This window comes from Diachasmimorpha longicaudata, chromosome 3, assembly GCF_034640455.1.
Source record: "Diachasmimorpha longicaudata isolate KC_UGA_2023 chromosome 3, iyDiaLong2, whole genome shotgun sequence".
NCBI classification, from domain to species: domain Eukaryota; kingdom Metazoa; phylum Arthropoda; class Insecta; order Hymenoptera; family Braconidae; genus Diachasmimorpha; species Diachasmimorpha longicaudata.
The window spans coordinates 9,968,181-9,990,910 of NC_087227.1; the positions used below are offsets into that span (position 1 = coordinate 9,968,181).

Sequence of the window (22,730 nt, forward strand, 5' to 3'; positions counted from 1 at the left end):
AGATTTATTCAACTGATTTCATCGGGTTTTCAACTTAATTCCCTGGATTCATTAGTGAAGGATTGAAGGAGAATTTTGCAGCACACGTATATCGTAGGCTACCCTATGGAGTATCGTGATGAGGTGAATTAAGAAAAATCAAAAGTTGCAAAAATGCAAGTGGCTACAGCGCTGTCAGCGATTCCTCTGAGGGAACGGAAAAATCCGAAGAAAGCGACTTTTCCAATTAATATAATTTTCATCCATCAGCCATTATGTGCACATTTTCCTCGCATATTATGTTACGTTTTTATACAATGCACCGTCATGAATATAGTCCGTGGAAGTGGTGGTGGGTTTCGTGGCGGTCACTCCGCGCTACTCGCATCAGTCGCTGTAAACTTATGTGCGCGGACACAACTACTTGCAATGTGCCGGTGTTATATCTGATAAAACGTGAGGATAAAACTAAGTGCTGAAGTTATAACAGTTATCTAATACGGGATTCAAGCAATACAATACTTAGGTAATAGAACAACGCAGACGCACATCAGGACGAAGGGGAAAAATTAAAATTTTCAACTCTTCACTGGCGAACAACTGCGATTTTTCAATTTAATGGTCAGTTATTGTCTTGTTTTTGAAATCCGAATTAATGATTCATTCGCATCATTCGCTTTTACGTTTTGCGATTAAAAAATGATCGGTGACGTGTTTTTTTTTCTGTTTTTCCATGCCGCAATGTGAACGATTACGTTAATGTGTCATTGTTCGTTGCTGTTAATTGTCTTCCCTAAACATTTATTGTTAACGGGCGATGACAAAGGAAACAAATGTGCACGTAATGCAACAAAAAACCGGTGTGGGTTCGTGGTGAGCACTGGGGGGGTCACATGTTCAGGCCTTTTAATCCTCAAGGTCTTGCGCCAGAATAACTATTGAATTTTTATTTCCCCCACTGGTTGATAGCATTTTTAACGCTGGGGAATCAATAGTTTATCGAGGATAGAAATTGGGTTCTGTTTTTCAACTATCTTCGTGATTTATTTATAGCGGGAAATATCACTGGCGACTCTCATTTCCTGGTGCATTCATATTTATATTTCACTTGAATTACATATTTATCTACTATATTTTCTTCTAGTTCTGAAACTGAATTATGTTAGTATCGTAAAAATTCACGACGCAATTGCGTAAAAAAATTTAATTAAGCAACAAAACCCACTCACTTCAAGTGAAAAAAATGTTTTAAGTCGGACCTCGGCGATTCCCGCAGTAAAGAAATTAGAAGACAGGAAAATTCTGAATCATTTGAATATTAGTTAAACTGCAGCAGTGGATATATTGTTATTCCAAAGAAGTTCTATATCTTAATAAAAAAATGATACGGAACGTCAGGAGAAAGGAAAATCGTGAAAATGGATAAATCACCTTTACAACTGAATTCAAATAAAAATTCTAATGCAATTGGATTGTTCTGCCTCGACTAGCTGTAGGTTCTTTCCTTGACTGTCCTAATGATGAAGAATTAGTAACAAATAAAATAATTAAACAATCTAAGGACCTCGAAAAAAATTTCCCCAATTTTTTGTATTTCTCAAAAGTCCTCGGTTTCACCAGCAAATAAAAAACTCGTTTCTCCCCCAGGAACAAATATAACTCCCCAGAATTTTGCACTGACTCATGCAAGTCATTCCCGGAGTGGTAGAGGTGACAACAACCTGTCGATGATACCTGTACATGTCCATTTCATCCAACCATTCAAATAAACTCCACCAAGGTTGAAAATGTTTGTGGAACGATCAATACATCGTCACTTCCGTTTTCAAACATGGAACAGTGGCCACCAGTTGCCCCAAAGTATCAATTGCCGGGTTTTCTCCATTTATTATGAAATAAAATATTCTGCCCTCAATTTTTTTTCCCCCCGATTCCGCCACAATCGTTTCACTTCCCATTTTTAAATAATCGCGAAGTGTTCTTGGAAGGCGTTTCGCTGGTCGAATTATTATTTAATAATTCGTTGTGAATCCGGGGGCATTGGTTTGTGGAAACGAGAGCGTGCAGGTATAAATGTATAAATTATGTAATCAGGGGAATTGATAGCCGCAGGAGAGCGTAGAGGCATTGGGAAGGGCTTCGCCAGAAATGGTGTTGTAATAAATGCGCAAGTGGATATAACATTCGCGTTGCGGCTGAGTCACTCGGCGATCCTTTTTTTCATTTCGTTTATTTTTCAACGATAAGACCCACCGTATATGGCTTTCTCTTCGGTTCCTGCTGTTTTATTGTACTGCGGAGACAGGTTTGAGGGAAACGGATAGATATTATAGATATTAGTTTCGCGTTCAGGTTTTATTAGACAAAAAGTTCGCATCGGGGATAAAAAAAAAACCACATTATTGCAGGAAAGTGGGCAGGAAAAATTCAGATATCAGGACTGGAATTATTATTGTTGTGGATGTGAAAATTTTCCATGGATTTGGTGCGAAAGATGTGTAGATCTCACGTTAAAATTTTTACGACACGTTAATTTTGGTAGATTTATTAAAATAAATTCGTTTTCCCTTGTTAATATATTTTGATTTTTTTCCTTCGTGGGTAATGATTTTTTCCAGTGGTTTCCCACTGCTGTAGAATATAGTAGGAGCGTAGGAAACCACAGGAAATCTATGCCGGCATATCGGCAAAAAATTATGCGCCACTTGGGATCGAATTCGCAAACTTTCGTACACTAGATTCATATCCAGCCGACGCAAGAAATCCACCGACGTCGGTTTGCTACTTAAGTCTCACTAGAAATAAGCGTGAAAATACAGTGCCAAGAGAAAATTCTTGTTCTTATCAGTACTGCATCGTCGATGCAAAAATTAAATGACTTGAGGAGGTCAAGACCACGATCCGAGACTTCTAAGACTCATCTGAAGCCTCTTGACGTGAAATTTCAAACAAAATGGAATTTATTTTCCGCTGAAGACAGGAGCATCTCTCTGACATTGCAGATCCTTTGAGGATGATTTATCAGTCGCCACAAACACCACTACCGGAGACTCATTAATTTCCGACGCAATTGCCAAAGCGAATGGAGGAATTGAAAATAAAGTTCTACGCAATTAATTTATTGAGAATGCCTGGAGCCTCAAGAAAATTGTTTCGTTGAGGCGAATGGAAAAATCCAAAATGAAGTTGCATCCGCTTCCAACGCGTCGTTTAAAAATAATTTCCCAGAAAGAGAAAAAAAATCGAAAAGTACTCGACCTCGATAGTTGTTCAAGCGAATCGCCTAATAGTCCTTCCTGAATTTTTCTTTCCTCGAAATTTTTTCTCAACCATAAAATTCATTAAAAACAATAAGATGCCCTCCGACGTAATAACAGGCCCCGAGAGGCCCCTCGATTCTTCAAAATCCCGTGAAAAATATTCCACTCCATTCGAGAGAAGCGAAACTGTCGAAGCCTCGGAGTAACGGTTCTCTTTTTATTTCACTGAAAAAAAAATCTTTCTCATACCTCAGACTAGTTTTGAGATTCCGTTCGGACGAGTTGTGGTGACTCATCCGTGAACGTATTACCAGGATACCTTGAAGGTGCTTCGGAGGGGATATCTCGATCCCAAAGTGTGGACAATGAGAGGTATTCTACCGCACCGCTTCATTGAATCTCTTTGTTCTTCGTATCATAGCTTTCACCGAGTTTTCATGATTCATTCGCATAAAAAAAAAACAATGGACTCATCGATATAATTTTCCGCAATTCCTTTCTCTGATCTATTTGATAACAAGTGCATTGTCAGGAAAGCCATAAAATCATGTGGAAATGTTTGTCGAAGGAGATAAGTTTTTGGGGCGACGCTGTTTGCTTTATCATGTGCCGGATTTTCCCATTTTGCGTTCAACTTTTGCAATTGTTCATAGAGCGTTAAATAACTACAAAAATCAAATTGTTGCTCCTGAAATTCTCCAACTCAAACACCTCAGAATTTTCCAGTCTATAATATTTATTAGCGCAGGGTAAATGGTCTCCCCGTCGCTCCCCGAATTTCCATTGTTTTTTTTTAATTCCAGATAAAAAAATGTCGGAATATTGTGAATACATGTGGGACCCAACCCGGGGACATGGAAGCACAGAACTGGCCCGAAGTCTCTACCACGAAGAGGCTCGTCTCCAAGCAAAAGACAAAAAGCTCGCAATAAAAACCGTTCGCGCTATTCTCCGAGAAATGCCAGGTGTAGGTAAGCATTTCGTGTCGGAATAAAATTAATATCCCCAGCACGTTCATGATTTCTCAAGTGTGTATATCCTGCCTCCTGTACGTGAATCCTTTACCATTACCACTATCTGTATAATAATTTTATCATTGCCATGCGCTCAGACCTGAAGCAGTGTAACGACGAATACATAACGCGCTTCCTGTTGGCCCGGAAGTACCGGACTGAGCAGGCCGCTGCCCTGATTGGAGCTTATCAGGCGCAGGTGGCACATCGTCAAGATATTTTTGGAAACCTCACTGCTAGGGATCCAGCACTGCAGAGGGCTCTCAGGGCGGGAATTCCGGGGGTTCTTCCTGCTCGCGATAAGTGAGAATCATTTTTTTTTCCTTCAGTAATATTTATCGGCCTGAGATCACAATACAAGAATTATTTTTTAGACCGATGTTGAAAATCGGGCCCCAGGGGGCCAGCAAAGTGGCCCTGGGTTCGTTCATGACGAGGAAAAATTATTTATTGAATTATCTAAATTGATTTCACAAAGTCCCTGATTAAAGAACTTGAAATTCTAGTAAATTTCAAACAGTTCTGTCTCTGCGAATGAACAATTGCGATTCACAGTAGAAAATTATTATCTGCTTCCGGATTAATATAGCTTCCGCCCATAAAATTCCCCCCATCTCTGGAGTAATAAATTCTCCGCAGATTCTAAAGTCAAAATTTCATTAAATCAAATGATTGATCACAAGAATTACTTGACGTCCACGTCTCCTCGATTTAATACCTAATGAGAGCTCAATGACTTCCAGAAAGGGGAGGTGTGTTCTCGTTATGTTGGCTTCTCAATGGGACCCCATAGCAGTGCCCGCACTGTCAGTACAACGTGCAATTTTCCTAGTTCTCGAAACTCTTATCCAAGACCCACGTAATCAGGTAATTGGCATTGTAAAGTGCGAGAACCTGTTATTTTCGTAATTAGAAAATTCATGGTGGAAATTATTTTATTATCCAGCAATGTGGATTTGTGATTGTGGTTGACTGGTGTAACTTCACACTACGTCAAGGAAGTGCACTTGGTGCAGCGGCTCTTCGTAATTTGATAGGAGCACTTCGGGGACGATTTCCAGCGAGATTCAAGGGCATTCATTTTCTCTCAGCCCCGCTCTATGTTCAAGCCACACTGGCGTTGGTGAAGCCCTTCCTCGATGAAAAAACACGTCACAAGGTAAATTTATTATTACCTGCCCCTTGTTTAATTAATTGTAAAACAATTATTTATTGTCCACCGACTTTATGGTACGGTAAAAATTTAAGTATGATCTTTCTCACAAATTTTCTAAAGTCATTAATGGGAAATTGGGGTATTATTCTTCGTCTTCAGATCTATCTTCATGGAAATAATTTGAGTACTCTTCACGAGCACCTGCCAACGGATATCCTACCAGCGGAGCTCGGTGGAACAGGCCCCTCGTTCAACCCTGGTCTCTGGGCAGAGCCGGTCATTCATTCTGCAATGAAAGAGGCCGAGTTGGCCGCTATAAAAAAAGACAAAGACTCAGCGGATAAACAAGGAGAGGTAAAAGAGAGACACAATGGGGACGCAATTAGAACCAAGGCCACCATCGAGGGAGAAAGTAAAAGTGACAGGGTGGAGATACCCCTCGATGCAATCCATAAATCCTCGAGCGTATCGGTAGACGATGAGAACAACAAAAATGTGGACAATCGCAGGGTAAATGTGCGAAGAGAAAAGAATCAAATGGACAGCGAGACAGAGACCATCCTGGACAACGACTCGAGGGTGAAAGTCTATCGTGATAGGGAGGACAATGTCACCACAAGGAGAATTCAGTCAGAATCCGACATCGAGTGTCTCGATCCACCTTCCGAAACAAATTCTAATGAGTTTGAAATGATCTCGAATAATTTGGATAGTGAGGAGAGCAGGGATAACTCCCTGGACAGTCTCAGGGGTGAGAGGGTTAGGGTAAAGGGTAGCAAGGACATATTGCCTGAGGAAACGAATCTGATTACTTGAGTTGAAGGAGAGGAGTGAGACAATCAATTCCTTTTTTTACTATTTAGATTATGAATCGCATGTTAAAATCTTGCAGTGCAGACGTGTGGAAAAATAAGTAGATAAAATTGACGTTTTTTAAGGAACAGACTGCGATAAATTGACAAAAAATGAAGTTTCTGACTTTTTCTAACGAAAAATATCCCTCCAGAAGCTCGTGGCCAAATTTCAATTCGGTGATTTTTTTTTTCTGAAAAACGTTGGATGTTCTATCGTATTTTTTCATACCTTTATAATTATTAATAATACAGACTATTATGGTATTCTTCTGTGATCAAAAACTGATGATACAACTGGAACTCATCCCACAAATTCCAAGGCTTCCTTCACGTGCAATTGAAGTAGTAAAACATAATGAGTTGCCTCATTCTCATCTGTCGATGACTCATGAATCTTGATCATGAGTCACTCCAGGACAAAATGTCAACCGCATTTTTACAGAGAGATTTCTTTAATGAATTTTTAATAAGGAATTTCCTCAGCTGTGAAAAGGCCTCTGACATTGCGTCTCATAACTTCAATGTTACAATCATTAACCAGCAGGAAAAGTACCCTCATATGAGTATGATTTTTCAATGAACAATTAAGCAGAATAAAAATTCCAATAAAACAACATTAGTGAGATAATTACCCTCTACGATCCATCCAAGGAATAAAAATCCTCGCTATAGATACAAAAATTGTATTTTCACATCGGCAAATTGACTCTTCACACAACAAACAGTATAAATTTTATAAATACTTCAACAATGAATTTTTAGAAATAGAATAATTCTAGATAAATTTATCGAAATAAATGGTAAAAAAAATATTCATCATCACGAACATGATAAGTTAGACAGGTGGCAAGATTTTTCCCCAGCAGAAAGAGTCTCATAAATTATCACGAAGACATGGATAAGTTTGGAATGAGTCACATACAATTTGTAAATAACTGTAATTGTGGAATCATTGTTTAACTGATGGCACTTGCCAACCACCAAAGGCACGTTCGATTTCCTCGGCAACGGCTAGGGTCAAATGATCCTGATAGAGACCTGCGACAACCTGAATTCCAATTGGTAGGCCATTGCTGAGTCCTAGGGGACAGGCGGTTGCTGGCAATCCGAGGACATTGATAATTGCTGTATAGGCGAAGTTGAAGGGTTTCAGAAGGGGCTCGTGATGGAATGGTGCAGGGGTTGGATGTGTTGGGTAGAGGAACACGCCATTTGTACCCAGTAAATCCTGAAAAAAAATCAGGGGAAATAAAAATATATTCGGGGGAAAATTTCATAGAAAAATTACGAATATTCACCGGAACTTATTGCAACAATTTAGCACAACTACATGACTAATTATTACCGAAAACTCTCTTCTGAGATCTTGACTCTCTTGCAGCAGTCGTGCCCTCTTGTCATCTTTGAATCTCATGCTCAATCCCTCAAAGGTTGCAGTAAATATAGCGACAAATGTGTGGGACCCGGTGCGTGTGAACCACTTGACAAATTCCCACCAAACACTGATACGTCCTTTCCTATTGGATAATTCCCAGGCGAAGTCCTTGGCCTCTGGGGATGTCATATTCGCGAACCACAGGGCTAGACTTTTCTTGAATTTTTTTATCTTGATTTTCTCGGCTTTGACGTTGTGGGCTATTTCCAGGGTGTAGAGCAGTTTAGCCATTGCCGATTTGATGTCCTTGGAGACTGGTGACACCAGAAATTGGCCTCCATCATCTTCCATGTAATAAAACTGTTGGAATTAGAAGATTAATGAGTTGATTAGTGCAGCAGAAAACGGGCTAAGGGATATAGGTCAATTCAAGAGAGACGTGAACTTCTTGCAACTTCAGTAACTTCAGGTTTTGCTAAGTGTTCATGAGATTGGAGTAGATATTGATGGAGGTGGAGACCATATCCAGGAATTCATTTTAAAAAGAAATGATTAATAATTATTCAGGATAAGTAATAAAATTGAAATGTACTTTGAGTTTCGAGAGATCAACTTTCGCATTGAGATCCAGCTTTCCTGCATTTTCAGCAGCCATTATCTTCAGCAATGGTTTCAGGTCAGTGGCAAAACGGCACATGGGTCCAATTCCCAATAAATCATTTTGCTCATCAGTTTGGGTACTCGGGTGTTGTCCGTCATTCGATACAATTCCTTTGGAGGGTTTGTGACCGAATATTCCATTGAAGAAAGCGGGCATTCGGATGGAGCCGCCGATGTCCGAGCCAACGCCAAAAGCAGCACCTGCTGCTGCCTGAATGCAACCCTCACCTCCAGAAGACCCACCGACAATGTGCCTGAAATTATAGGCAAATAATTGAGTATTTTATCATCTCAAAATAATCCTTACGAAACATTTTATCTTTAGAATTTTGCTACTCTACTCTCTCACCATGTGTTATAGGGATTCCTACTAGTTCCGTACACCAGATTACTCGACTCCCACCACATTGCAAGCTCGGAAACATTGGTCGTAGCGATAATAATCGCTCCAGCTTTTTTCATTAACGAAATAGCCTCAGCGTCACGTTCAGCACGAATATTTTTTCTCGCGAGTAATCCAGCGGTTTGTTTCATATTTTTAACGCCAATACAATCCTGAAAATTGTGTGAATACATTAACAAGTCTGGTCTCGAAGAAACTTCATGAATATTCAGTATGAGAGGATGTAAGTGTTCTCTTCTACCTTCGTTGTAAAGGGGACTCCGAAAAGGGGCTTATTTTTCTCTAGTTCCTCGGCAGACGGAGCGTCTGGGGAATTCAATAATTTATCGCACTCTTTGGCCTCTTCCAGTGCCCCTTTGAACCTGTCCTCAGCAACACAGTTCAATATCGGTTGAATTGTTTCAATCCTCTCTATGTAGGCATTCATCACGTCCACACACTTCAACTGCGATGACATAAATTTATTGACATCAGTTAGCGAGAGAAATTGTCTTCGTCACGTCATTGTCAACATATTTTTGCGGATAAAATAGAAAGTTGAATTTAATATAGCCCCGGGGTTGGCTGCCAACATTCCCCGACATTATCTCAATGTTAGCTGCCAACATTGTGTCATTGTGAATTTTTTTTTCCTCGGACTTTTGGTCAAAAATATTTTTTTATAACAAATAATAGAATCGACTAATGATGTTCTCCATTGACGTATCCTGGAACATTTAAACGATTTGAGAAACTCACTTTTTTCTGACGTATCATCATGGCTAATGCTTGGGTATTGTGCATCGTAATATTATTATTTATCGGTGGCATGACTTCCGGTTTGCCTGTGATTTCCGCTGCCGCAAGAAATAGCCATCGCGCTATGAATTCGATAAATCGATGGATAATGGAGGCGATTCTTCCCAGTTGTTTCAACATACTCTCATCCATTTTTCACTCTTCTTTTTTCCTCGGTTGACCTATTGAAACGTACAATTACGTTAATAATTCAGTAGGGAAATGGGAAATTGCACGTAAACATGAAGAGATTGATTTTTATGTGAGCACAATCATCAAAGGAAAAAAACCATTCCGAACCTAAATGAACGCGGAAAAACGTCGGGAAAATTAATTTTAGCTTTTCCGTATCTCTAACAATAATTTTCCAAGATTCATTGACTAGTAACTGTCCAAGGTCTAGTCTGGATGGGGTAAAGTAGACTCAGACGGTCGACGATATCAATACAGAGACGAAAAACGCTTGGAAATATGTAACATAAATGCAAATTGCAAAAATGTAAATGTAGAGTCTTTGTTATGCATTATTACTATACATTACTGTCCCAGTATTAACTGAGACTGGTGGATAATGACATTAACGAACGATTTGGAATATATATTGAGTAAAAATTGTTTGAGAATTGCACATGCGCGAGGCGGGAGATATAAATAAGCCAGCGCCACCTAGCTGAGGTGAGGGGTTCCTATTTGGGCCCGATGGACGTACCAATGGCAAATCCAGTGGATAATTTAATTATTTATAACTAGGTATAACTATTGGTAATCAATTTGGAACGCGCCGTCGAATAATTTATTGTCGGGCTATCACGGAAACTGGAACCGGAAGGTGGTAATACTTTATTTATTTAATTATAAATTATTAACATCCATGAACTGTATATTTGACGGGTCAATCAGATAATCTATAAATGTACAATGATTATTTCCCGGTGCGCAGAATAAAAAAATAACGCACACACGAATGGAGAAACCGCGAAATCCACACGGATGAATGTAAAACGAGTCTTGTTATTTTATTTACATAAGCATGGTGAGGTAATGAGGCAGTCTCGAATGACTTCGCGTGGATTTATTTGTCGTTGATTGACTTATTTGATTCGTCATCAGTCCAGGAGGCCCTCGTAATTATGAAAAATTGTTATTTTTTTTTTTGAGGGCATGAGCAATCGACATCGGCGAATCAAAAATTATTCTGTTACTTTATCGTCATTTTACCACTGTCCTTCCACTTTACATTCCACTATCTGATGCATCATCCATTATATGTGTGATACATTGGACAGCGGTGTTGGGAAAGGTCTGAGCAAAATAAACGTCAGCATCTCCCAAAGAAACGATTGTAATGCCATAATTTTTCCGTTTTTAAATATCAAAGGGGAGGTCACTTTTTAACATATTAATTTACATTAATTTAACATATTATCAATAATTCATGGAACTGGGGAATGAACAGAATGACATTTTTTTCGTGTAATTAAATTCAATAATTGTAATATTCAATAAATTCAACAATTATAATTAAGTCTCGAGACTCCCATTCGCTCTATTTAAAAAAAATCTGAGGCACAAAATATTATGGCTAAAAACCCCATCGTGAAATAGTGAAATTTAATGATTCTTCTATTAAAAAATTTCCCGTTTTCTCAACCTTAAAAATCCCACGATCGTTAAAGCACTCGATGGCAAAACAACTCCGAGAATTTCTCCTCAATGAAAATCGCAAAACGAAGAATTCCATTAAGTCATCAAAATTTCTCCCTCATCACTCGTATTTTCCCCATTAAACGAATTCATCCCACCCTGTCATTATCCCCCAGTCATTCCCAGGTGTTCGGTATCTGAAATAATCGCTTATCAGTCCCCACGAGACGCCGATAAGACGCCTCAATCGAACGCACCGAGAAATCTATGTCTGTTCACCGGGAAAGTTATGCGAAAGTGGATAACCCCGTACTAGTCAGACACAACGATTCCCTCAATAATATTCATCTGACATTCACAACTCGCTGATGTGCACGTGACGGCTCAATTAATTCATCGAGTACTCACTAATAATTATCCGACGAGATGAATTGTCACAATTTCCTTGTGGTATTGACACAATGAATTGTCACTCAGCGTTTTAGTTTAAATTATCACACGGAATCGGGAGATAGGGGAAATAGTAAAAGTACGTCGGATGTATGAGCGAGTGATTTTCGCACGTCCGTCGGCGACGAGACGATTCGCTACTGTGGCTTGTGGCCCTTGTGGCATTTGCCTGTGCTCGTATTCACGTACGATGAGAGGGGCGGTTTGATGATGCCGCCTGTAGAGCGCACTATGGTACAGTAAATTCCTTCATCTTTTTTGCAATATCCATTTCTCCCGACACCAGTGAATTCCCGAAAATTCCGTTCGATAAAATAATGGAATTGAAGCGTTTTAAAATTGAAAAATGTTAATACAAACATTTTTCATGAATAACTGATTGAATGAGCTAATTAATGCTTAATGAATGGATTTATAATCCTCTCTGGCTGGGAGAATAAAAGTATTCGGAAAATTGTATTGGAATAACAGATTGCAACGAGCCATGTCAAGCTATTATGATCAATTTAAAATCAATAAATGAAGCAATCACCGATGAATCGATGTATAATGTACTTTAAGATCGACTCGTCGGGCTGTAAAAAATTTCCACAATCACACTGGGGTAAAAAAGTGTAGCAAAAAAATATCGCATTGCAGATTTTATAAACAGTTTCTTATTCTCAAAGATCTTTACGTGGGATGAATAAATAACTCAACGACAAAGTGATGAGCAGCGGATCCATTTTTGATCACCCCTTGACATTATATCGAAATTCTCCGAATTTGATTCGAATAAAAAATTCAACTTCCGAAGTGTTGAAACGGTGCAAAAAAATTGCCATAAATATTTATTGTTATTTTTATGAGTGCGTCATGTCTGGATGGAGCGAGAGTCGACACTTTAAAATACTAGAAACGTCGGAAAAACCCGTAACTGCACGTGAGTGTGTAAATGTGTGAGTGGGGTGCGTTGGTGTTTAGCTAGTGATTGAACTCACGTTCGTGTGGACGAGGCAAGAAGTCTCACCGCCAATTGTTGACCACTTGTCACTGATTAATCCTGTGAAAGAGTCGGAGTTATTTTATTACCGAGCACTTGTCAGCGAGCAATCACCGACGACTCCTGTAAGTTATAACCAAGATGATTCTGTCTCAGATCATGTGTTTCGAGGTTATACCCCTCGATTCATATGTTATCTCGTGTTAGCGATAATTAATTTGACAATAGTACTGTCTCGTTGTGGTTATGCAGACAAAACTTTGGGGGTAACAGTGGGAAAATTAATTAACTGTCGAGTAAGGGTGGATAAACCCGTTAGGCTGAATGCAATTAGGTCAGCCCTGGAGATGTCACCCTATGGTGAACATTTCCAGTTCAGATTGGGTTCTGAACATAATGAAACAGGACCGAGAAAGCTACGGCAAAAGCACAAAACTTTGAATTTTGTCTATTAACTTGACGTGAGGGATGCTCGGAGTAGTTGCGAATTATTAATTAAATTGTTTCGGTACTTGAGGCATGCTTTAATGCATAACTATATGCAGTTGAAGTTGCGCCAAGTTAAATGAAAAGGGGGTCGTCTCATTTCGCGACAATTAGTTGAGTAATTAAACTATCACAAATGAGAATGTGATACGGGTACAGGAGTTATTTTCTATTGGTAATATCGTCTAGTCTAACAATTACAATTGAACAGCCAAAATTTCCGCTGAAATTTGAAAAAATATTTTGAATATGAAAAAATCTACGTGAACTCCACTCTGCCCTTTCTTAATTATTAAGAATGAAAGGGTTAATGATTTAGTTGAACTACAGTTACTGGAATTTATTTTATAAAGGAGTATTATTTGTAAATATCGGTTGACTGACACAATTGCTGAGATGTTTATGTTAATTTTTTGGTAGCTCTCATTTGGCTGTACAAACAGATGTCCATAATAATTTTTCTAAATCCTTTGGACTCGGAAATATTTATAAAAAATTCAGCCTCTGAAGAATAATTATTTCTTCGAAGTTTGAAATACCTTGGTTTCCCGCCCCGTCGATGGGAGCGCTGTTAAGCCTATGATAGAATACCGGGAAAGATAGGAATCCCCCTCAAAGGGCCCGCGCGAGATGCTGCCAGCTCGTGGATCGTATTACATCTATATTTTCCGGCGCGAAATTCAAAATTTCAAGAATAATTTTTCACCGACAAAAATTCGTATATAAAGGTCTTATGAATGTCCCCCAGGTTAGATGAGGACATTCTCTGGTGATGATGGAGGCCGCAGATAGTAATCAGCAGTCCGAGGGCTCAAGGTCAAAAGACAGTGACAAATTAACTGATATTAGGAGTAATTGCGTAACGGAGACGATGAAGCGAGTGGATATCAAGCCTTCGTCATCGCCAACGAGTTTCTTGGCGAAGAGTTCGGTGCTACTGCCAACCGGAGTTGCTCGAGTCAAACAAATATCCGCTATTGCATTGGAATCGAGTAAGAGTCTGACGGGAAGTGGATCTGCGACAGGCAAGTTCATTTTTAATAACAATTTGATTGATGTCATTTAGAATTTTCGTTGACCTTCCTCGAAGAAAATGTTTAGCCTCTAAATGGAACCATATCTCGATCACATCTGAAGTTTCTCTTCAATCCAATCTATAATAAATTCTGGCCTCATTTCGATTACGCAATTCAACGAATTTATTATCAGAAATCCATTGATTATATCGCAATCAACGATCAACGTAGTGAAATGATCGACTAGATTCAAATAACATTTTGCAAAAATTCTTCTCCCTCGGTTCTCGCTAATTATTCGACTCCAAGCGTTTGTTATAAAATTACGAAATTATACTTGAATATCGTCATTCCTCCCCTCACTCTCCTCATCGCTCGTCCACAATTTTCCCTTCAAATATTGATCCACTCGTTATCACCCGAGTCTAATTCCGCGGTATGAAATGAGAGCCCGAGTGTCTGATTCGAGTGGTCGGAAAAAGAATGAGAGACACAATAACGATTTACCAACACACTAGTCATTTCTCAAAACCTGTTGAGTTTGAAGGGGGGACAGAGGGGGCAACAAGTGTCTGACATTCTCCACGACATTCTCGTCCGTTTCAAGTTGATTTGAGACACTGCGAGATATTCCATGACAGCATGCCACGAAGTCCTGACACCGTTTCAAGTTTTTATCGTTTTCCGGGGATTTTCATGGGGATCCCTAAGGGTTTTGCATTATAGAACGCGGTACGGTATTATTTATGACTAAAAACAAATACTTTCCATTGAGAAAATGAAACATTTTTGTTAAAATAAATATTTTGAGAAGTATTTCCCAGTTTGGCATAAATAGTTAAAGCTTTATCAGGAGGAATTGCAATTGAGAACTTGTTCTGTGATTCCTTCTGTGATTTTTAAGGCTCATAATTCTCTCCAATTGATAGGAAACAGTAGTTCAATCATTTGTTTCTATCAACGCGATCCGAAGAATTCCGGAATAATTTGTGTGAGCGTTGATATTAACGACTATTCTCTCGTTATCGAGGTATGGAAATTTCAGGCTATTGTACCTCATCAATTTGAATTCAAACAGGAGAGTACAATGCACACATTCGTCGATCTCTCCATTCAAATTTCAAATCAATTTCCGGGGATGCTCGACTGTAGAAATAATACGATTAATCCCTTTTCAGTTTGAATCAACAGAATGAAATCAGTATCAACTTCAAATTGACTCTGTTCGACTTTATTCTCCTTCCGTATGTTGTTTGGGAAGGAAATATCGTTCTGATGGGCTGTTTCAGATGATTGCAATCATATTAAATTGACCCGAAGACTTTTCCCCATAAAATTACAGAGAAACTAAAAATCTCTTCATTAAATTCTCAGCGATCAATTAATAAATTTGAAGAAGTAGTTGAGAGATTTCGCTCTCCAGGTTCTCCTCAAAACACATGAATAAATCTCGTCCTCTGCATCTCTTCGCTCTAGTCTGGTACAGAAAAGCATTTGCCCATTTCATCTTCACCCATTATCTTCCATCCATCAAGAACTAAATCTCCAGTTGTTCGGTCTGACCCTAGCACTTCGCAACCCAATGGACATCACCCCATTCTTAATCCCCTAACAACATTTGTCCAGTAAATGTCATTTGGATGACTGTTCCCAGAAGATTGAAATAATTTCCGTGCCCGTAACATCGTTACCACCCCATTTCCCTCGCAATCCACCCCAGAAGTACAAGTCCAACTTCATTTTTCTCATTCACCCCATCGCCATCTTTCAAATTGTCAGAACAAATTCGTTGAGTACTGGGTATATTCGCATTCATTGTCAGCCCTCAACAATCAGATCGGAATTTGTTGACCCGTTGAAATACTGAAAATAAAATGTAGGCGTGTGAGTGAGAATGAAAGAGGTTGAGTGAGAAAGAGCGAGCTCGAAAGGTCCTGCGTGCTGAGCGAGTAAAGGCGGGCAACTATATTGATCTATCTGTCTCTCACTGGGGGTATATTGGTACCGCGTGCTCTACGACCCAGTGCCACACAGTACATTCACCAATTCTCGCGAGCGGAAGTGCCCGTGTAAACATTGTTTCATCAAACACCTTTTTTTAACGTCAATTTTGTCCCGCCAACACTTTGTGCCACAAAATCGGTTGTTAAGTGCAAAGCAAAATTTTTCTTGTGCGGTTCATTATCTCAAGACTCGAAAGGGGTAGGAAAATTTTTGCCATAATTTTGTTTGCCGTAAAAAAAATTGAAGGAATTTATTGGGTTTATTTCAAGATAATCAAGAGAGTGGGATTCAGGTGAACATTACAATTCAATTGCTAAACACAACTGTCCGACCAAACTAGCCGACTACATGTGATTTCAAATTCAATTGTGAAGTAGTTGAACGGTCAATGTCGCTTGGAATTAGAACAACAACGAATTCTCTCTCTGCTCTTAACTGAATTTAAATTGTTTTCACTAAAAATTAGATTTGAAAAATGTTGACTATTCACGAGAAATTTCGAAAATCTCTCCCATGAAAAATTCGCTGAAAAATCTCACAATATTTCATGACTTCAGGCGCATTCCTAAAAAAAGCTCAAATTGACTCATTCCATTTTAAAACTCCAGTTGCCCTCGATTCCCCAGAAATTCTCGTCTCTTCTGTTGAATCACGACTAAAGTTTTCCGTATCTGTATGTACCATTGGCTTTATTATCCCGCGATGCCGGGTAAATTCAAACAATAGAATTGCTCTATGTGTGCTCTCCAAATACTGTAGACGAAGTGAGGAAGATGAAAATTTTCACTCACAGAATTTCACATGCGCAAATGTTTCGATGAATCGTAGCTAACTCTCCCACCGTACACTATTCCCTTCTCACTCCGCCCTCACCTCGGTCACAGATCGGAGTAGGCCACGTGTACTATTACAGTGTGATAAAAACATTGCGATCGAATTCAGTGACATAATTGTGATGAGATGATGGTGATCAACAGCTGACGATGCCTCGTTGCTGCGGGGCATCGCCGGGCTCCGTAATGGACGGCGATGGATCACCGCAGAAGGTCGAACTTCACATTCGAGATGGTTTGTAAAATAATGGGTAAAACATTGTCATTAGTGGAGTCTCACCGATCGCATCCCCTCGGTCTCCCGACCTCAAGTTAATTTCGCTGAACGCAGGGGAAACAATCGATTTAAAATAACAGATCAAAATTACATGTAAATAAATAAATATATTCTGGTCTGGTTCACTAGAATTTCTCTGACAATTATTTCAAGCCCGACAGGACACACGATTACTACTGTGTAATTTTAGGGTGAATTTTAATTGATATATCGCTGCAGGTGTGGAATTGGGGTGGATTTTTTTCATGATCTATTTGGGGATTGTGTGTCATTAACTCGAAACATATTATTGTTGACGAGGGGTGTGTGAAGGACAAAGAATTATTAATATTTATCGGTGTTGATGGTATCATCACAATAGTTCCAGCCTACGACCCTTTCACCCCTCGAAGTCACGAATCTTTCACTCCACCGGAGCGCCTGACCATAATTTCCTCTTTCTCCTCAGGAAATCCGAGAAACAAAACGGCCCTGGCACCGGGCCACAGTCTGATGGACTGGATTCGCCTGGGCTCATCGGGAGTTGATCTTACTGGAGTTGGGGGTGTTCACCAAGTCATAACACTCACAGAACTCGCGAAACACAATCAGAGAAATGACGCCTGGATTGCTATCCGAGGTTTGCATGAATTAGAATGACAGACTTGTGTGGAAACTGTTGACAATGTGCCAGACTTATCAAAACAATGTTTATTATTCCAGGCATTGTGTTCAATGTTACCCGGTACATGGACTTTCACCCTGGTGGTGTGCCAGAGTTGATGAAGGGAGTGGGAAAAGATGCGACTAAACTGTTTGAAGACGTAAGTTTGTCACAACAACTGAGGTTTGAAAGTCGTTAAGTGGATTAATCAGAGGGTAAATGTGAACTCTTGTATCCGTAGATCGTTCATTCCAGGTGCACGCGTGGGTTAATTACCAGAGTATTCTGCAGAAGTGTGTGGTGGGAAGGTTAATTAGGGGAAATGGAGTTGAAGCGCCTACCAGTCCCTTTGGAAATGATAAAATTACGAAATTGTCGCCACTTGCTGCTGGAGGTGAGTTACAAAGTTCCTTTTTTCTCGCTCAACCATGTGGTTTCGAGAATTTTCGGCACAAAAAGCCACTTGGAGGTGATCCAGAGTCTTTTGAAATTAATTTTATATGCAGAGCTTTTGAACGATAAAGGGAAACAGGTCTGCTTGACCTTTTTCAGAATTTTTTTCAAGATCATAGTAGAAAAGACGAAAACATCTCGTCAAATATGAATTCAGAGTGTTGGCATTGGCTGACCAATTAAAAATATCTATCACTGTTAAACTTTAACAGTGAAATTTCTGTTCCACTCTCCTCCACTGAATTTTTTTTAAACAATCTAGCACAAGTTGTGTAATTTAAACATATTCCCGACTGCTGAAATCAATAAAAATCATCAATTACTCGTTGTGTTCAGCGAAAACTTCAGGAACTGACGGGAAGACCTCGACAACCCCTCAGACACTCAAAAGCGACTGGAAGCAAACGACCAACACAGTGACCTTCGTATACAAGCCATCGCGAAGCCAACAATCTCCCACTTTTCAACTAACACATCAGAGTCCGACCGAATTCACCCTAAAAATTCAATTTTCAAGCACTTCCATTCGTCACGAGTATGACCTAGACGAGGGGGTGCAGTGGCCACCCACATGGCGTCGAAATTACGAGTCAATGGAGGTCGAATTCACCTTTACAAAGACAACTGGAAAACTTTGGCACTCATTCGGAACCCGAACTGTCGCTTTTGACACGAAAAATGATAGATGTTACAGGGATTGGGAAGTCGTTAGTAACACATCACTTTGTGAATCCGTTAATCTCTTAGTTTTAAGATGTAGAGATTATATGGAGGTAACGCCAGTCGGTAGACACATAGACGTCAAGATGAGTTTACTAGGTAATTTATGATTGTACCTGTCCGGATGAGAAAATTTTATTGAAAAACCCCTGCGAACTCAGTGAAAAATTAAATTCTATATCCTATTACTTTTTTATTGAAGTATATTGCCAGCAATAAACCAGTAGTCTGGCCACATTCACTGATTCCGTTTTACATGAAAAATTGAATTTTAAATCTCGGAGAGTTTGACCCCAAACAAATCAATAGATGATACTGCACAGGAAATTAACTTGAATATCGCTGTTTTTCCATAAAATTTTTTCGTCCCTGATCTCTCAACAGAAATAATTCTCGTCGTTAATGCATCGCAAAACAATTAGGTATGGATGTCTCAAGGCCTTACACCCCAGTTCCACCTTCACTCCATCCCGATGACGAGGCACCTGGTTACAAACCGAACAGCCTGTGTCTGATGATAAAACGTTACGACGATGGCGCCCTTACTCCGTCCATAACAGCTCTGCAGCAAGGGCAATGCCTGAGTTTGAGTAATAGCCTGGGTACCTTTGTGGCTGAATCCTTTGATGACTGCACCGCCATTCACATGCTTGCCGCAGGCACTGGATTAACACCAATGCTGGGTATTATTCATCGGTCACTCGGCCGACGCAATGTGTAAGTGGAGCTCGTTATTGAGAGTTGAATAACGATCGTCATTCAGGATTCAGTGAATTGCGATAAAAATATTGGGATAATGAGAATTGTTTTTCACAGGAGTTCGATAAATCTCGTTAACTTCAACAGAGATGAGAAGAGTATTTTCTATCGAGAGCAGTTGGACAGGGTTTGCTCTGATAACAGGTGAGGGAATACTTTTCATTTCTTTTGTACGAAATATAACTTATGTGGAGATAATTCACTTTTGATCTCCCTTCCAGATTAAATGTTGTCCACGTGCTCTCGCAGGCTGATGAAAATTGGGAAGGCAGACGTGGAATTGTCTCCGAGGATTTAATTAAAGAAGTTATTGGCGCGTGTAACAAGCAGGCCTGTGTCTTTACGTGCGGACCCAGAGGATTTATGACTGCTGCAAAAACGTGAATTTTTCTTGATTAATTCAGTAGAAGAGAGAACAAAGTCTTTGGGGAATATCTGGAAATTTATTGAAGATGTGAACTGCACGGAAAGGGTTGTCGGTCCTTCCGTCGGTAGAGGGGGATAAACAAAGACAAATTTCAGAGCCCTTTCTCGAATTGCCGACGTCTCGGCTTATTCACGAGGTCCCCTTGAGCTTTTTTATTTGAAAAATCTGTGGGACAAGCATTCAAAAAGAGTACAGGATCTCAAAGGAACCGTAAATCTTTACCGAAATTGTTTGTCAAGATATTCATTAGATTTAAGTGGAAACAGATGAGAAGAACCGACAATTTTGCCTTCTCCTTCCGTAAATAGTCGTTCATTTCAAGATATTCATAATCAAAGTTATCAGAGAAACATCGTTCGATCCATTTGGAATTTCAGTGATTAATCAGTCTAATTAATTTTCAGGTCGTTATTGAAACTAGGTTGGCAACCCTCTCAGATGCACGAATTCGATGGATAGTTTTAGCCTCACCGAAAGTACTAATTGGTCCAAGTATAACCCATTTAAGGATTGAACGACTGAAACAATTAGTGATCCTGATCGATGAATTATCGATTACTAAGCTCCCGGTTGGCTGGGTCATACCTGCCTGAAACATATGAAGCTACTTCATCCTTCCAAATGGCCCGAGGAAAAAAAAATAGTGAAAGTAATTCAATTTTTTGGTTCTCAATGGCTTGATGAAAATTTTGCTGTAGAAGAAACAGAAACATTCACGATTGAAGAGTTCTTTGCCAGTTTCTCCATCTCTTTGATGTCTCCGTGATAAGTAGAGTACAAAGAATTTTATCATCTTTTTGCGCATAACGTGGTCAACTTTTAATTGTAAACATAGTTAAATATTAATGGGAATCACCACGGGTAACGTTCAACCATAATTCATTAATTTATAGATGAAATTTTAGAGAACACTTGTTATGATAAGACGTCGGTGGAATTTAGAGGTCAGATTAATGAAGAAAGTTGTACAGATGATGAAAATGTCTTTTTGAGAATTTTAAGTGGACTAAGTGCTGAAATGTTCCATGAGTCGTAGAATTATGTACATTAATTACATGTAAATAAGGAGGAGGGCTATATTTGTATGTGACTTGCACCTGAACTAAAAAAAACACATAATGTAACTGGAATAAATTGATGATATCGTTGACACAAATAATTTCTCTGAACTTTGGAGATGATTTCATGAATGAGATCACATCATTTTGGTCTTTTATTTATTCTCATTGCTCACCAACTCTGGTTTTTACATTCGACTAATGAAGCAGTAGATTGAAACCCGAGACTATTCTATCATAACCGACAACCCATCCGATTTCAAATTAACCCGGAACTGATTTCATAATTCTCATTGAATACACTAGTGAGTGTTTGTCAGTTGTTAATTTATCTGCCGCATCAAAAATGAAATTATGCAGCTCCAATTGCTGAATTTCAGCCCATATGAGTCTACCATTCTAGCAACACAACACACCCAATCGAGCAGGATTTGCACCCGAAACTTTTTCCACGTGAATCGAGTGTCCAAGCAAGAAAATTTTAACTGAATAGTGAATGAAGGATCACGAGTGGATTAATTCCTCATTGATACCCCCAGCGGAGAGCTCAGAAAATTCTGACTGAATACATCAGTGAATTAATCCCTCACTGACATCCTCCATTAATAATTCCCTTGCCACATGGACGTCAGCTCGGGTGAAGTTTGATAATGCAAACTGCGGCAAGAACTGGAGTCAATTTTCCTGTGACCCGTGTCATTCGAGGTGAGTCTATTGATCGATTCTAGACACTTTGTTAAGAACTTCCTTTCACTGACATGTCATTCTTCCTCATAAAATCAGACAAGCCAGTGTAGCGAATTCCTTTTGGCCATCGCCGGCTGACTTCTTACGGATAATTAATCGCCAGAGGTCCCACGTTTCTGCTCTGCTAAAACTATGTTCTTAAGACGTGTTGATTTATCACATCAAACATAAAACTATGTTATCGTTATAAATTAAGACGCTCCATAGATTTTTAAAAATTGTTTTAGGTCAATGATTTGTTAAAATTTACTATAAATCACATGCAAGGACAAACCTAAACCTTCATCACTCCTCCTAACTCGCATCTAGACTCATCATTACCCAAATTCCTAGTCAATCACTCACGAATGTATTCTATTTTTGTTAAAATAAAAATATTGGGGAGAATTGATCGGGGGTTGGGAAATTGACACTCGCGAGTCGCTGAAAAATTCAGGAACATGTCTCGTCTGAAGTGAAATGGAATGATAAAGCCCCGGGAGTTACCGGTTCTGGAATCGGATGCCACAAGCATTCTATTCTTGCAAAGGAATTGAATCGATTTGTCGGAGGTGTTGGAGAAAAGGAAAATGAAAGCTAAAATGGAAAACACAATTGATACGTATGAACGTGAGCTCTCACTCCCTCCGTCTGACGCCTTCGATCGCTCAACCCTGTGTCTGACCACACATAGGGAGCATTCACTTGGCGGGTTTTTCCCTTGATGTTGTTCATTTTTTATTCACTCCTTGCAGTGAGAGGGCTCTTGGTGACT

General features: G+C 39.4%; 3 protein-coding genes across 9 annotated transcripts; 2 read left to right on the plus strand and 1 right to left on the minus strand.

Moving 5' to 3' along the window:
* Nucleotides 1-354: 354 nt before the first annotated feature.
* Nucleotides 355-6,876, plus strand: LOC135160643 (clavesin-2-like). Of its 3 annotated transcripts, none has more exons than XM_064117406.1 (6): nt 355-600; nt 4,043-4,210; nt 4,351-4,555; nt 4,996-5,119; nt 5,199-5,411; nt 5,568-6,876. In XM_064117406.1, exons 2-6 carry the CDS (start codon nt 4,051-4,053, stop codon nt 6,222-6,224), a joined length of 1,359 nt encoding a protein of 452 aa, XP_063973476.1. In that variant the 5' UTR covers nt 355-600; nt 4,043-4,050; the 3' UTR covers nt 6,225-6,876. The 3 variants fall into 3 exon arrangements, with proteins under 3 accessions (XP_063973476.1, XP_063973477.1, XP_063973475.1); XM_064117407.1 differs by having other exon boundaries at nt 364-505; XM_064117405.1 differs by lacking the exon at nt 355-600 and adding an exon at nt 3,590-3,611.
* A 53-nt stretch (nt 6,877-6,929) lies between these two features.
* Nucleotides 6,930-12,673, minus strand: LOC135160642 (fatty-acid amide hydrolase 2). Of its 2 annotated transcripts, none has more exons than XM_064117404.1 (7): nt 12,552-12,673; nt 9,439-9,659; nt 8,942-9,145; nt 8,647-8,852; nt 8,230-8,551; nt 7,608-7,997; nt 6,930-7,490 (listed from the first exon to the last, which is right to left on the minus strand). In XM_064117404.1, the coding sequence occupies exons 2-7, from the start codon at nt 9,628-9,630 to the stop codon at nt 7,212-7,214; spliced, it is 1,593 nt and encodes a 530-aa protein (XP_063973474.1). In that variant the 5' UTR covers nt 9,631-9,659; nt 12,552-12,673; the 3' UTR covers nt 6,930-7,211. The 2 variants fall into 2 exon arrangements, with proteins under 2 accessions (XP_063973474.1, XP_063973473.1); XM_064117403.1 differs by lacking the exon at nt 12,552-12,673 and adding an exon at nt 11,530-11,674.
* LOC135160641 (cytochrome b5 reductase 4) lies at nt 11,667-21,330 on the plus strand. Of its 4 annotated transcripts, none has more exons than XM_064117399.1 (10): nt 11,667-11,805; nt 13,788-14,064; nt 17,618-17,788; nt 17,872-17,972; nt 18,068-18,206; nt 18,602-19,084; nt 19,408-19,702; nt 19,802-19,888; nt 19,966-20,124; nt 20,576-21,330. In XM_064117399.1, exons 2-10 carry the CDS (start codon nt 13,812-13,814, stop codon nt 20,628-20,630), a joined length of 1,743 nt encoding a protein of 580 aa, XP_063973469.1. In that variant the 5' UTR covers nt 11,667-11,805; nt 13,788-13,811; the 3' UTR covers nt 20,631-21,330. The 4 variants fall into 4 exon arrangements, with proteins under 4 accessions (XP_063973469.1, XP_063973468.1, XP_063973471.1 ...); XM_064117398.1 differs by lacking the exon at nt 11,667-11,805 and adding an exon at nt 12,539-12,678; XM_064117401.1 differs by lacking the exons at nt 11,667-11,805; nt 13,788-14,064 and adding exons at nt 14,930-16,257; nt 16,944-17,127.
* Nucleotides 21,331-22,730: the final 1,400 nt, after the last annotated feature.